Here is a 12,853-nt window from a genome sequence, read left to right as displayed (position 1 = left end):
TCACAAGCCGTCGTAGGCCGGCCCTCCACCGCCCTCTGGGGGGACCCAGTTGATGTTCTGACTGGGGTCCTTGATGTCACAGGTCTTGCAGTGGACACAGTTCTGAGCGTTGATCTGCAGCCGCATGCCGCCGCCCGTCTCTGCGGGCACAAACTCGTAGACGCCTGCTGGGCAGTATCGTTGTTCGGGTCCATCGTAGACGGCCAGGTTCCTGGCCACTGGAACGCTGTCGTCCTTCAGGGTGAGGTGGGGCGGCTGGTCAGCCTCGTGGTTTGTGCCGCTCAGAGCCACGGAGGACAGCAGGTCAAAGCTGACCGCCCCGTCCGGTCTGGGGTATTCGACGGGGGTGCAGTCTTTAGCCGCTCGCAGCCGAGCGGCGTCCAGACCGCGGTGTTTGAGTGTCCAGGGTTCTTTCCCTCTGAAGATCCAGTAGAAGATCCCGGTGTAAATCATCCCTCCGTACAGACCAAAGTAGTTATGGAAGGATGGCCTGATGTTCCTCACGGCGTGCAGCTCCTTCCACACCCACGACTTCCGCAGGTTGTCGGAATACTCTGCGACGTGGAGTCCAGCCGTCTCTGACGGGAGGTCCTCTGTGACGACTTTAGGGAAGACGGCCTCGGCAGCGAGCATGCCACTCTTCATGGCCGTGTGGGTTCCTTTGATCTTTGGGACGTTCATGAAGCCGGGACTGCAGCCGATCAGCAGCCCTCCGGGAAATGACAGCTTCGGCAGAGACTGGAGCCCTCCCTCGTTTAGGGCTCTCGCGCCGTATCCGATCCTTCTGCCTCCCGCCAGGGTCGGGGAGACGGACGGATGGTGCTTCCAGCGCTGGAACTCCCTGAAGGGGTTCAGGTAGGGGTTGGAGTAGTCCAAACCGACCACGAAGCCCAGAGCCACCGTGGGCTCTCCTTCGTTGAGGTGGTATAGGAAGGAGCCGCCGTACGTGTTTCTGTCCAGGGGCCAACCCACCGAATGCTCCACTCTGCCCGGCCGCCATTTCTCCTCATCAATCACCCACAGCTCTTTCAGGCCGATGCCGTACGTCTGTGGTTCACAGCTCTCTCTCAGGCCGAATCTTTTATAGAGCTGCTTGGCCAGGTGTCCGTGGCAACCCTCGCCGAACAGTGTTACTTTAGCGCGGAGCTCCATGCCTCTCTCGAACACGTGCTTTTTCGGCGAGCCGTCCTTGGCGATCCCCACGTCGTTGGTGGCGACCCCTTTCACGCTGCCGTCCTCGTGAAACAAAACCTCGGCCGCGGCGTAGCCCGGGTACAGCTCTACCCCCAGCTCCTCCGCCTGCTTGCCCAGCCAATGCACAAAGTGCCCCAGCCTCACGATGTAGTTTCCGTGGTTGTTCATGGGCAAACCGGGCGGTATGGGAACGGGGATCCTGTATTTCTCCGTCAGGATGCTGAAGATGTCCTCCTTCACGGGGGTGTGTAGAGGAGCCCCCCTTTCCTTCCAGTCGGGGAACAGTTCGTCGAGTGCCGTGGGCTCCAGACAGGCTCCGGACAGAGTGTGGGCTCCGATATGGGAGGCCTTCTCCACCAGACACACCCTCAGCTCTTTGTCGTGTTCCCTAGCCAGCTGTTTGAGTCGGATGGCTGCCGACAGGCCAGCAGGTCCTCCGCCTACGACCACCACATCGTACATATCAGAACACCTCTCCATCTCCGTGCCCTCCCATCGCGGGTCTTTATCTCTGGGGTGGATCGTGTAGTGTGTCGTAATGCGTGGGGTCGCAGCTGAAGAGCGGGTCCGTTTGTGCAGAACCGTGCACAGCTGTGGAGTGGCATGACCAGCTATGACCGTTTTCAGGGTCCGAACACACCTGTGGGCATGAATTGGATATCTGCTGGCTAGAAACATGACACTTAGTGTGTCCGCCACGGTCGAGCAGACTCTGTTAAAAGATGAAGCCTTTGGTCTACATTGTGCAATTCTCTTTATCAGAGTACTTGGAGACCAGTATATGACGAGTACCGCCATCTATATGATGTCAGCACTATGATATCAGTACTACGACAGAGGTTTGGGTCCCGAAACCATGATGCCATCCATGATGTATAACTCCAAAGGTGGGTGAAATATCAACAAATGTTGCTCCATTGATTACAAAAGTATAATTCTAAATGCTCATTGACTTACATTGTACGGTGAAACAGCTCTCAAAGTCACACTATTTGCCCGTAAACATTTTAATGGTTACGTGTTCCTGTTGTCTATGTTTTCTGTGTGTTGTACATTATGTTCCTTGTTGTTTTTTTAAATGCAATGTAATGCTTGATGTAATTTGCCTCGTTTTGATCAATATGTCGTATCAGACACCTTGTTTTTGAGGGGCATGTGCCCAGCTTTGTGTGTTGGCTGAGCACGGAATGTGATGTATGATGATGTATGATGAACGCCCCTCACTTCACACAAGTGTGATGTTTTTTGTTAAATAACAGTTCAAAAAACTATTATATTATAGCTTGCCGCAGGCCCGGAGACGCTCGCTAACGTTCTCCCAGTTGATGACGTTCCAGAGAGCTTTGACATAGTCGGGCCGGACGTTCTTGTACTGCAGATAGTAGGCATGCTCCCACACATCCATACCAAGGAGGGGAATCAGACCCGTCGTTCCCTGCAGAGGGTCCTGGTTGGCACAGGCGGCGATGCGGAGCCTGTCACTCTCCTTGTCGTAGCCCAGCCAGCCCCAACCCGAGCCCTGCACTGCCACAGTGGCAGCGGACATCCTCTCCCTCATCTTCTGGAAGGAGCCAAAGTCCCTCTGGATGGCGTCCATCAGCTGGCCCCGTGGCTCCCCGCCGCCGTTCGGCGAGAGGTTCGTCCAGAAGATGGTGTGGTTGACGTGGCCTCCCCCGTTAAACCTGAGTGCAGGCTGGAGGGCCACCTGTGCGGTCACGTCGCCCTTCGCCAGCGCTTCCCGGTACTTCTCCTCGGTGACATTGAGGTTGTTGACGTAAGTGGCGTGGTGCTTGCTGTGGTGGAGTTGCATGATCTCGGCACTGATGTGTGGCTCCAAGGCCCCATAGTCATAGGTGAGGTCGGGGAGCATGTGCTTCTGCCTTGAGGCGGAGAACTGGTGTAGTGTTTGGCTACACAGGCTGGCCGTGCTCCGACTCATCTGATTGACTCTGGAAAGCATGTTTGTCATACAAAACAGTAAACCGCACTGCAGAAAAGGCTATTACTCTTTAGACTAACTCATGATTTTTTAAACTGAGCGCCTCAAATCTTGTGTCATCAACATGACGCGTCAGTCTTTCCCAAACAGAGAGTACTCCATATTTGGGCAAATCTGACATCAAATAATATGATGTCAGTCTTAACCATACATAGAATACTGACATCAGTTCAAATGACATGAGTCCAAACAGAAGATACTGCTTGGCTTGAAAGCCGAGTACAATGTATTGCATCTTCTGAGGAAATTGGCCATCTGTACTTTGTATTATTCAGTATTAGCATCCATCTATCTGTCGTGTTGACGGGTTGTAAAATGGCCATGCAGGGAGGAGGCATTGCCTTCCAGGAGAAGGTCAGCCGGTTGCTGAGCAGGCAGCATAAAAAGCCTGTCCTGAAGCCCAACAGGCCGCTGGTCCTGAAAGATCACGTCGCTGATCGTAAGCCGGAAAGGGGAGAGGCCTCTTGCGTCACAGAGATGTCCGCCATGCTGGCCTGCTGGAAGCAGAAGAGCTTTGTGGAAGCTCTGTGCGCCACCGAGATGCAAGCCTTCCATGTGTGCGTTGAGAAGGCTCAGGCTCACAAAAAAAGGTCTGACTGGGAGCAGAACGTCGATGGCTCTCACAGGGGACGGCGGCGCTTGTCCTCCCAGCAAGCAACGGCACTGCTGAAGAGATACCCCAACATACGCACTGAGATCTAAGAGATACCCCAACATACGCACTGAGATCTAAGAGATATCCCAACATACGCACTGAGATCTAAGAGATACCCCAACATACGCACTGAGATCTAAGAGATACCCCAACATACGCACTGAGATCTAAGAGATACCCCAACATACGCACTGAGATCTAAGAGATATCCCAACATACGCACTGAGATCTAAGAGATACCCCAACATACGCACTGAGATCTAAGAGATACCCCAACATACGCACTGAGATCTAAGAGATATCCCAACATACGCACTGGAATCTAAGACAGTGGTTCCCAACATTGGGTCCAGCAATCCTTGGGGTTGTGAGGGGTCTGTTTGGAGGTAGTACCAGGGCCGTGCAGAGAGTGTTAGAGAGGGGCAGGGCTAAAATCCTGTAAGAGGGCACATTTGGACAAAAATAGCAGATCTACAAGCTCACAACGCGTCGCCCTGAGACGCATTGAGAGCTTGTAGATCAGCTATTTTCGGTGCACAACCCAGCACTCTTTAGCTAGTGGAGATGCAGTGTAACGGGGCCGTTTCTCTGGCCCAGAGTAGCAGGCGCTGTGATACTCGCGGTCGGGTTTTTCCACCACCGACCGAGAGAACAACAACCGGTCAAGACACCACACACAGCAATTTGTCACTGTAACATGCGATTACGGATATTTGGCTCTTCAAAGTAAGTGTTACACGCGATAAAACCCTGGCAGTACGCTATTAATTAATGGCGGCGGATTAAGAGTTAGTATGTCGGAACAAACATGCACCGTGCAAACTCACAAGTCGCATTGTAAAGCGCTAAGAGTTTGTCGTGAGCTTGTAGAAACTATTGAGCTACGGTATTACAAATTTGACTGAGCAACTTCCGCTTGTAGTAGTATCTACTTTGACCCAAGTACTGGACTGAAAATTATATTGCTACTGACAAGTGTCTTGACTGTGGTCTTGCGGTTATTTCCCCAGCCCAAGCAACAATAAAATAGTTAACAGAAAACAGATACAGTTTACATAAATACCTCGATTTATTTAACTATAATGTCTAAAAAAAACCTAGTAGCACTGATTAGAGCTGTATACTGTATGTGGCGCGAAAGTTGTCCTGATGTCACATTTGCGACGACATGACGAATCTTAATAGACTAGATTAGATCGTCATCGCCATCGGTTTACTTAGCAGACCTCCTGGTTCTCTTGTCCCAGGAGAAGTTCGCCGAGTAGGACTTCACCCTGGGCTTTGGCGTTCTTTTCTCCGTCACGTCGTAACTCCACCCGTTCTTCTCGGCGAAGGCGACGGCGTCCTCCTTGGACGTGAACGCTAGGAGCACATTGGATAAGGGGTCGGCCGTGGAGGCCCAGCCCATCAGAGGGTTCTCCCAGCGCTCGCGGGTGTCAAAGTCCACGTGCCACCGACCGGTGTTGTCGATTCCCGACTGCATGGCCGTCCTGGTCGGCACAAAGATGCGCACCTTGCGCGTTCCGACGTGCTCTTCTGGCACGCCCGTCACCGCGGCGATGTCCAGCTTCTCGTCCGCGGCAATGAGCCGCCGCCTGTCTTTTCGTTGTCCGGGGTCGTCCGCCAGCCTCCCCGCCGATGTGCTGCTGGTGCACCTGGTGGGGATCGGGAACACTTTCCTTGCGGCTGCGTTGATCGCGGACATGTGTCCCACGCCTAGACGTGACAGTGAGTATGCCATGATTATATCCCTGGCTGGTGACGGTATAGCTTAGAAATATATCCTGTATCCATCACTGCAGATTCACTCTCAATAAAGGATTTCAGTTTTTAAGCCAAACCGCATAAGATGCTCTGTCATCAAATATAACGTCAGTGTGGCCCAAATATGGAGCTCAACATGGCTCTAAAATGTACTCCGCTCAACCATATGGGCTTTTTAGGGGCGCTATAGCCCCTCCTATTCACAGGTTTAATGTTTGTCTTTAGTTCAATGTTTGGGGAAGGGACAATTTAGTCATAATGTGCCTCATTACGTCATATTGTCTCTTTATTGTTAATGGCGTTTAATGTTTGTGTTGGCACCGTTTGTGTTACATCACCATTACATCGCCTAATCAACATGAGTTAGACTTTAATATATTATCGCCCCTCAATTTCAGCATTTAACTCCCATTTCATTTTGTATGGTTACAATGTGGTTATATATTCATGTAGAAATGTATCTGAAAGAAATGAACCACAAATCTGAAGTTTTTATATTTGCAAAGATTTTTCCAAACAGTAGTAGTATGCAAACAGAACAGTGAAAAGTATGCAGAACAGTACATAAAGTAAATATAATAGCACCACAATAAAATATAAGTTAATTACTTTGTGGTGCTCAGTGAGCTAAATTAAGTATGGTGCATATGTATAATGCACTGCAGCACAGCTCAATTAAAGTGACTCATTGTCAAAAATAAATGGTTTGTAGACAGTGTATTTGGGTACTCCATTGTTCAATCCATGATCTGGATTACAAACTGAAAAAGAATAAAGTCTCTGTAGCACTTGTTCTCCTAAGTATTGTACTTCATTGACTCACCACATTCATTCACCACAACGCACGCAACAGAAACATACAACATGTTCCCCTAAATCTTTCTGTCGGAGGCAGTGCCGTTTAGATGCTGCGACAACTCCGTTCACTGTTTATTCATGGAGCTGCATGACTCACTGAACGGTATGTTGTCGTCACTCTCTCTCTCTAAACGGCTCTGGTCTCGAGGCTGCGCTTCGCTCACCGCATGTCACCGATCAGCGCTCGTTTCTAAGCAAGATGGCGGCGCCCGTCAGTGTTGTTATTATTGCAAACTAGTGGTTCTACAACGATTCCTACGTGGATTTTATTGTTTATAACGTAGCATGAGGTCGGGTGCGGCCATGCAAAATGATCGTGTCCGTGGATTATTGTTTTACCGCATTTTTCACGGTGTATTATTATTACTGTAGCCTACATGGTGAGTACAGTAGTGTGTCCCGTGGATGCAGAGGTTGTTGGTTTGTTGCATTCCATATTTATATACTGCGTTTGTAATCATTTTAACTTTAAGCATTCATTCAAGCCCTTTTGTGTATATGCACAAGTACAGTGGTGTCTAGAGCTCTTCAAACTTAGAATAAAACATTTTGTACACATCTGCTTAAATCATACTATTTGCTTTAGTCCTGTGCCATCAAGAAACATCAGTGACACAAACACAAAATCTGCAATACTGACATGACCCTAAGGATCCCGGAAATGCATAATTTACCTATAATATTTCATTCGTATGTCCTGCCTGCTGTGTTCGTGAATAAAAAATGTCTGGAGCAAAGTGAGTTGCGAGCCCCTGCTTCTGACTGATGGTGTCAGGCCATCGGATGTGGAGGATCTTCCGCAGGCAGCTGTTAATGAAGACCTGCACTTTCTTGTTGTTGGCAGCTGCAGTTCTCCATGTCACCGCATAGGAGTACAGCCTTGACGTTATTGTTGAAGAACCTGACTTTGGTGTTGGGAGTCAGTTATTTGGAACTCCACATGTTCCATAATTGGACGAATGCTGCACAGGCTTTTCGGATCCGAGCTCTAACATCGGCGACCTTGCGTGTCGATCGCACTGCCTAGGTATAGGTAAAGACTTCGACTTCATCCAATGCCTCGCCGTGCTATGTTGGTCTTGAGGATCTTGGTCTTGCCTAGTTGCCTTTGTGGATGTTGAGTCCCAGTTGTGCTGAAATGGCTGCCACGTTGTTGGTCTTCCCCTGCATCTGTTGTTGGGTGTGCGACAGTCGTGCCATCATCTGCATAGTCCAAGTCGTCGAGTTGAATCCAAGGTGTCCGCTGAATTCCGTACCTTCTCTGTGCTGTGGAGGTCTTCATTATACAGTCAATGGCTAACGGGAAGAGAAGGGTGAGAGCAGACAACCTTGTCTGACCCCAGTCCTCATTTGGAATGCCTCTGTGAGCTTCCCTCCATGGACCACCTTGCATGTCAGTCCCTCATAGGAGTTCCTGATGATGGAAACGATCTTGGCCGGCACCCTGTAATGTCGGAGAAGCTTCCAGAGGGTCTCTCGGTCTAGGCTGTCAAAGGCTTTCTCATAGTCCACAAAGTTAATAGGGGGCGAGTTCCACTCTATCGACTGCTCCACAATGATGCGCAGCGCTGCAATCTGGTCTGTGCAGGATCTGTCCTTGCGGAAACCAGCTTGCTCATCACGGAGTTGTGCCAATTCTAATGTGAAGACAATGACTGATCTATCTTCTAGACTGGTTGCTTCAGTAAAATCCAAAGGAATTACTGAAGTCAGGGAGTCAACCAAAAGGAATGTAAGAAAAAAGGCTGGAGACCGAGTTTGGTGGAGCCCTGCATATCTTCCCTGATGATAATGGTAAACTCCTCCTACATGTATATCCAGATAACATGTCCATGACGGAACTGGTCAAATTAAACCACAACCTGAAAGGTATTGGCGTTAAAGATACTATAGCCAGAGCAGCCATTAATTCTCACCCATTTGGCCCGTTGCCATGGGCACTGACAAAGGCTGCACTTGCTAGAGAACTGGAAAATAATGTGTCTCCAGCAGAAAACGTTCCAACCCCATCTGCTTGCATCATCGATGGAATGGGCATCGTTCAAAAACTCAATGGTGACAACTTAACATTTAAACGGGTGGCAAAGTCACTTTTGATCCGGGTCCTCCAGGAAGGTGCACAAAGTGAACGAATTTATGTTGCTTTCGATGTCTACCGCAAGACTTCAATCAAGGATGCAGAACGAGTCAACCGGGGTGCAGACGCAACACTCAAACACAAGCACCTTGTTGGTGGACACTATGTATAGCAGTAGTAAGGCAGTGGCGGAAGTTCCTTTGCAGTTCCTCCAACAAGAGCAGCCTTATCAAATTTCTGGTCTAGGAATGGAAACTTCTGCAAGGCAAAGTCCTGTACATGACCTGTGAACAGACGTGTTGCTGGCTGACAAAGGTGTGAGGAATTACCAGAGTTGCACTCCACTCCACTCTATGGTCCTCATTCACAACGGCGTTTACGCTCATAAAGTGACGTTACGTGAGCGGAGCGTGAGCGGACAGGCATTTACGTGGATTCCCACATTACGTGGGAATTCATGAACTTGAACGTGAACTTGACGGTGACGTGGGTTGGTCGGAAATTCCGTTAAAAGCTGCGCCAGCTCTCATGGTCGTGTACGGCTTGCGTAGATTTATTCAGAAGGCTTTAGTCTTCATGCTGAATCAATTAAAAGTCCCCAAATCGCAGATAAAATATGTAGGCATGTGTCCAAAACATTGGTCAGCACGTAAAAAAATGATAGCTTATATAAAAGCCAAGTATCACTTGTATGCCTAAATGCATGCATTCTAGAGGCAGGTTAGCCTAGAGTCCCATACAGAAACTGCCCCCGAGCCCGACACCTTTTTATTTATTTATTAGGATATTTCTAGCATGCGCGATTGCGCTGCTCACTTGACAGCTTTCTACTCGCAGTGCAACGCGTTGTGAGCTTGTAGATCGGCTCTCGTGGACTCGCGCTGCATGTTAAAAAACAAACTCACAATAATAATAAGAACATACACTTATCTGCATTCTGCACTGTACGACTCCAACGTTGTTTAGTGTAGTAATGCCTGCAGTAGGCCTATTGAAATTGTTTTGTTACGGAGCTCCTTTGACTGTCGGTGTGTGTGTGTGTGTGTGTGTGTGGGGGGGGGGGGGGGGGGGGGGGGGGGAGAACAGTCCAATCTGGGTGAAATTCACATTGGAAAATTAATATAACGGCGCGGTGAGTCCGGCCCGGACAGAACAGATGATTTCTATGGTTCACAGACATGCCGGTCTGACAGACAGACAGCAGTCACGAGGGCTAATTAGCCCTACCAAAAAATAGAAGTCCACATTATTGCATCAGCGCGTGCAATTCGGCCAGTCATAGTTTTAAGCCAGTGCACCTTAATTAATTATAATACGGGGAATTTATAGCTAGGCTGTATAGGCTACTACATTGATCTCATCATGAGATCAATCAAGTTTGGTGCCAAATGTCCCGCGAATCATTTTAATATGAGGAGGCTACCCGCCGTATATGGTTGAAAATTTAAATAGCTATAGGCCTATGCCTACGTGTCCATGATCAGAACAAATCCATTCTCCACATGGCATTCAGACAGATGACAGTGAGATCATGATATTAATCTATTCCCCGCATGAATCAATGCAGCTCTGATAAAAAAAAGTAGGCCTATCGGGTATCTATTTTACCTCTGCAGGCGAGTGTTCAATTGTTCTTTTTTTTTATTTTTTATAACCCTGCAGTGCATTTATCAGTAAGGGCTTTTATCATTGCCGAGTTGTAATATAGCATTTGATTTGGTCGTGTGGTGAACAGTACAAATTAACTTCTTTCTCATTATGTGAAAGTAACTGTAATCAGTTAACTTATTAACGTTCTGACATTTAACAAGGAGTGAAGCAATGCGTGCCAAGTTGGCAAGTTTCGTTTATAATTATATACATAACTCGCGCTGTTTGCTTGAAGATCTGTCCGTGCAGAGACCCGCCTGTCAAAATGAACTGCTCTACAAGCTCATCGCGGCTGTTGTATATAATTTAAAGCTCTGTGCAGTCTATGATGACGTATTTCGATATTTCCTGTTGCCTTATATGGTGTGGGATGGGCGTGGATGTTCCTTCTAACCAGGCGACACCAGGCGAATCGCTTGGGAAAAATGCGGAAAGGCTACACTCTGCGATCCGCACAAATGAAGTGATTACACCAGCTTCCCTGAATAAGACGGGAGCAAATCGCAGCGTGATCGGACAGAGAAATACGATGATATTTAGTATCTGTTTACGCATACGTTACACTCTGGCGTATTTCTCCTTTGTGAATGAGGACCTATATTTCTACTATGTCTACCATTATTAATATCTTACATCCATGGAACTGGTGTATGTATGTATGTATGTATGTATGTATGTATGTATGTATGTATGTATGTATGTATGTATGTATGTATGTATGTATGTATGTACATACATACATATAGAAAAATGGGGGGGAAAATGGCACATGATTTACTGTGATTTTTTTTTAAATTGAACACTGAGTGGGGAGAGTTAATGCACCGACTTCAAATTTGACCCACACCAGGACTTGACATTAAGGCTTAAGGCAAACAAATCTTGTGTGACATGTCCCACACCACCATAGGGGGAATGCAGTGCCCGGTGTCGAGTCCGTTGGACAGCCGGCTGTCCAGAACCAGCACAAAAGCCTCTGCCCAGGCTCTGGACAGGGCCTTAGTTAGCTAATAGATCACACCTGATCACCCCTAGATCTCCATGTATGCTTCTGGAGTTCGGAATACATTGTTTTCAACGGGAACTGCCCATAGATCCGAAGTCCCGTTAGTCCGAACATGCACTGCTCCCGTGCTTGCGGTTATGTTTAGGTTAGGATTAGAGATAGGGATAGTAATTTCGGAACAAGGAACCTTCTGACTAACGACACGGCACCGTTTTCAACGAGGGCGGCGCAAATAAGAGCTATTTTAGGCATGTGTGCAACATGACAACTGTTTTAAAGTATTGTACAGTGACACTTAAAGTCTCTGTAATGTTTATGTACTACAAAACAATCTAAAATAAAGGGATTTTAAGATCATTAAAGCCGGGCTGTTGCCCTGGGTCCAATTCATTTCTGCCTACTTCCGGTCCAGGACTTGTCCCTATTTGTTGTCCCCATTCTCAATAGAAGTCTATGTAGAAGAGCCGCCATTGGACTGGCCCCATGAAGTGAACAAAGTCTGGGACATGCAAGTTATAGAGTGACATGTAGGGTGATGTCTAAGAGTGATGTCATTACTTCACAGTCGTCTATATAAGTTCAGAGCGGGCATATAACTTTATGAACGTTGAAATACATAATTGTGCATAACGGTGCATGACTAGCACTACTAAGTGTGCTCATTTTCATTCACTGTCAGTTTCCAGTTTCCATTTGCTTTCCCGTGTGATCAGCTATCTTGTGAGTCTGCAAGTCTGCGTCTGGTCCCTTCAACACAGTCCCATAATAAGTTGAATTTAAAGTCCTTGTTCTGACTGATCAATTAAACATTCCAACACAAAGATGATTTTTCTAACAATGGTAGCCCGTGTGGCGGATGGACTGCCGCTTGCAGCATCAATGCAAGAGGATCAGCAGTCAGAAAGAGACCTCCAGAAATACCAGAATCAAGCCAAACAGCTTTGCCGTAAACTCAATAGCAACAATTCCAAACGCTACAACACGCTGGAAGACGGGGTGATGGCCTTCCATTACGTGATAGAAGAAGGTGTGTGCTACTTGGCCTTATGCGAAGCAACGTTTCCCAAGAGCATGGCCTTTGGGTACCTCGATGACCTCCAAACGGCGTTTCATGACAAGTACGGAGGGAGAGTGCCTACAGTGTCACGGCCGTACTCTTTCATTGAGTTTGAAACGTACATCCAGAAGACAAAGAAGTCCTACGTCGACAGCAGGGCGAGGAGGAACCTCGGCAGCATTAACACGGAGCTGAAGGATGTCCAGAGAATCATGGTGGACAACATCGAGGAGGTTCTGCAACGTGGGGAGTCTCTGTCTGCCTTAGACACAAAAGTCAGCAATCTGTCCACCCTGTCAAACAAGTACCGCAACGATGCCAAATACCTCAACATGAGATCTAACTACGCCAAGCTATCTGCCGGTGCTCTTTTCATCATTACCCTCGTCCTCTACATACGTTTCTGGATTCTCTGAGGGAGAGAGGGGTGATGAGATGGGGGTGCATACTTAGTTTAGACGGGGTTTGCATGTTCTCCCCGTGTCCCCTAGGTACCCTCACAAAAAAACATGCCGTAATCCACCCAATGGAGGGAAAAGGAACTGGTTGGAATAACGTGTTCCATCCACAAGCTTCGTCCAACTGGGGAAACA

At 48.0% G+C, this 12,853-nt stretch overlaps 5 protein-coding genes across 5 annotated transcripts; 2 read left to right on the top strand and 3 right to left on the bottom strand.

Moving 5' to 3' along the window:
* On the bottom strand, positions 1 to 1,872 carry LOC306942240 (electron transfer flavoprotein-ubiquinone oxidoreductase, mitochondrial-like; the record flags this gene model as incomplete). Its single annotated transcript, XM_079528028.1, has 1 exon — positions 1 to 1,872. The coding sequence occupies one exon, from the start codon at positions 1,870 to 1,872 to the stop codon at positions 1 to 3; it is 1,872 nt and encodes a 623-aa protein (XP_079384154.1).
* A 598-nt stretch (positions 1,873 to 2,470) lies between these two features.
* Positions 2,471 to 3,154, bottom strand: LOC306941919 (superoxide dismutase [Mn], mitochondrial-like; the record flags this gene model as incomplete). The annotated part of the gene is made up of 1 exon (XM_079527557.1): positions 2,471 to 3,154. One exon carries the CDS (start codon positions 3,152 to 3,154, stop codon positions 2,471 to 2,473), a length of 684 nt encoding a protein of 227 aa, XP_079383683.1.
* A 354-nt stretch (positions 3,155 to 3,508) lies between these two features.
* On the top strand, positions 3,509 to 3,895 carry LOC306941918 (small ribosomal subunit protein mS37-like; the record flags this gene model as incomplete). The annotated part of the gene is made up of 1 exon (XM_079527556.1): positions 3,509 to 3,895. One exon carries the CDS (start codon positions 3,509 to 3,511, stop codon positions 3,893 to 3,895), a length of 387 nt encoding a protein of 128 aa, XP_079383682.1.
* A 1,166-nt stretch (positions 3,896 to 5,061) lies between these two features.
* LOC306941917 (NADH dehydrogenase [ubiquinone] iron-sulfur protein 4, mitochondrial-like) lies at positions 5,062 to 5,589 on the bottom strand (the record flags this gene model as incomplete). The annotated part of the gene is made up of 1 exon (XM_079527555.1): positions 5,062 to 5,589. The coding sequence occupies one exon, from the start codon at positions 5,587 to 5,589 to the stop codon at positions 5,062 to 5,064; it is 528 nt and encodes a 175-aa protein (XP_079383681.1).
* Positions 5,590 to 12,025: 6,436 nt separating this feature from the next.
* On the top strand, positions 12,026 to 12,676 carry LOC306942125 (vesicle-trafficking protein SEC22b-like; the record flags this gene model as incomplete). Its single annotated transcript, XM_079527854.1, has 1 exon — positions 12,026 to 12,676. One exon carries the CDS (start codon positions 12,026 to 12,028, stop codon positions 12,674 to 12,676), a length of 651 nt encoding a protein of 216 aa, XP_079383980.1.
* Between the last annotated feature and the right edge of the window lie 177 nt (positions 12,677 to 12,853).

This window comes from Electrona antarctica (genome assembly GCF_951216825.1).
Source record: "Electrona antarctica genome assembly, chromosome: 18".
In the NCBI taxonomy this organism is placed as follows: domain Eukaryota; kingdom Metazoa; phylum Chordata; class Actinopteri; order Myctophiformes; family Myctophidae; genus Electrona; species Electrona antarctica.
The sequence above is the reverse complement of the archived record's forward strand: the minus strand, read 5'-3'. Positions and strand labels throughout refer to the sequence as shown.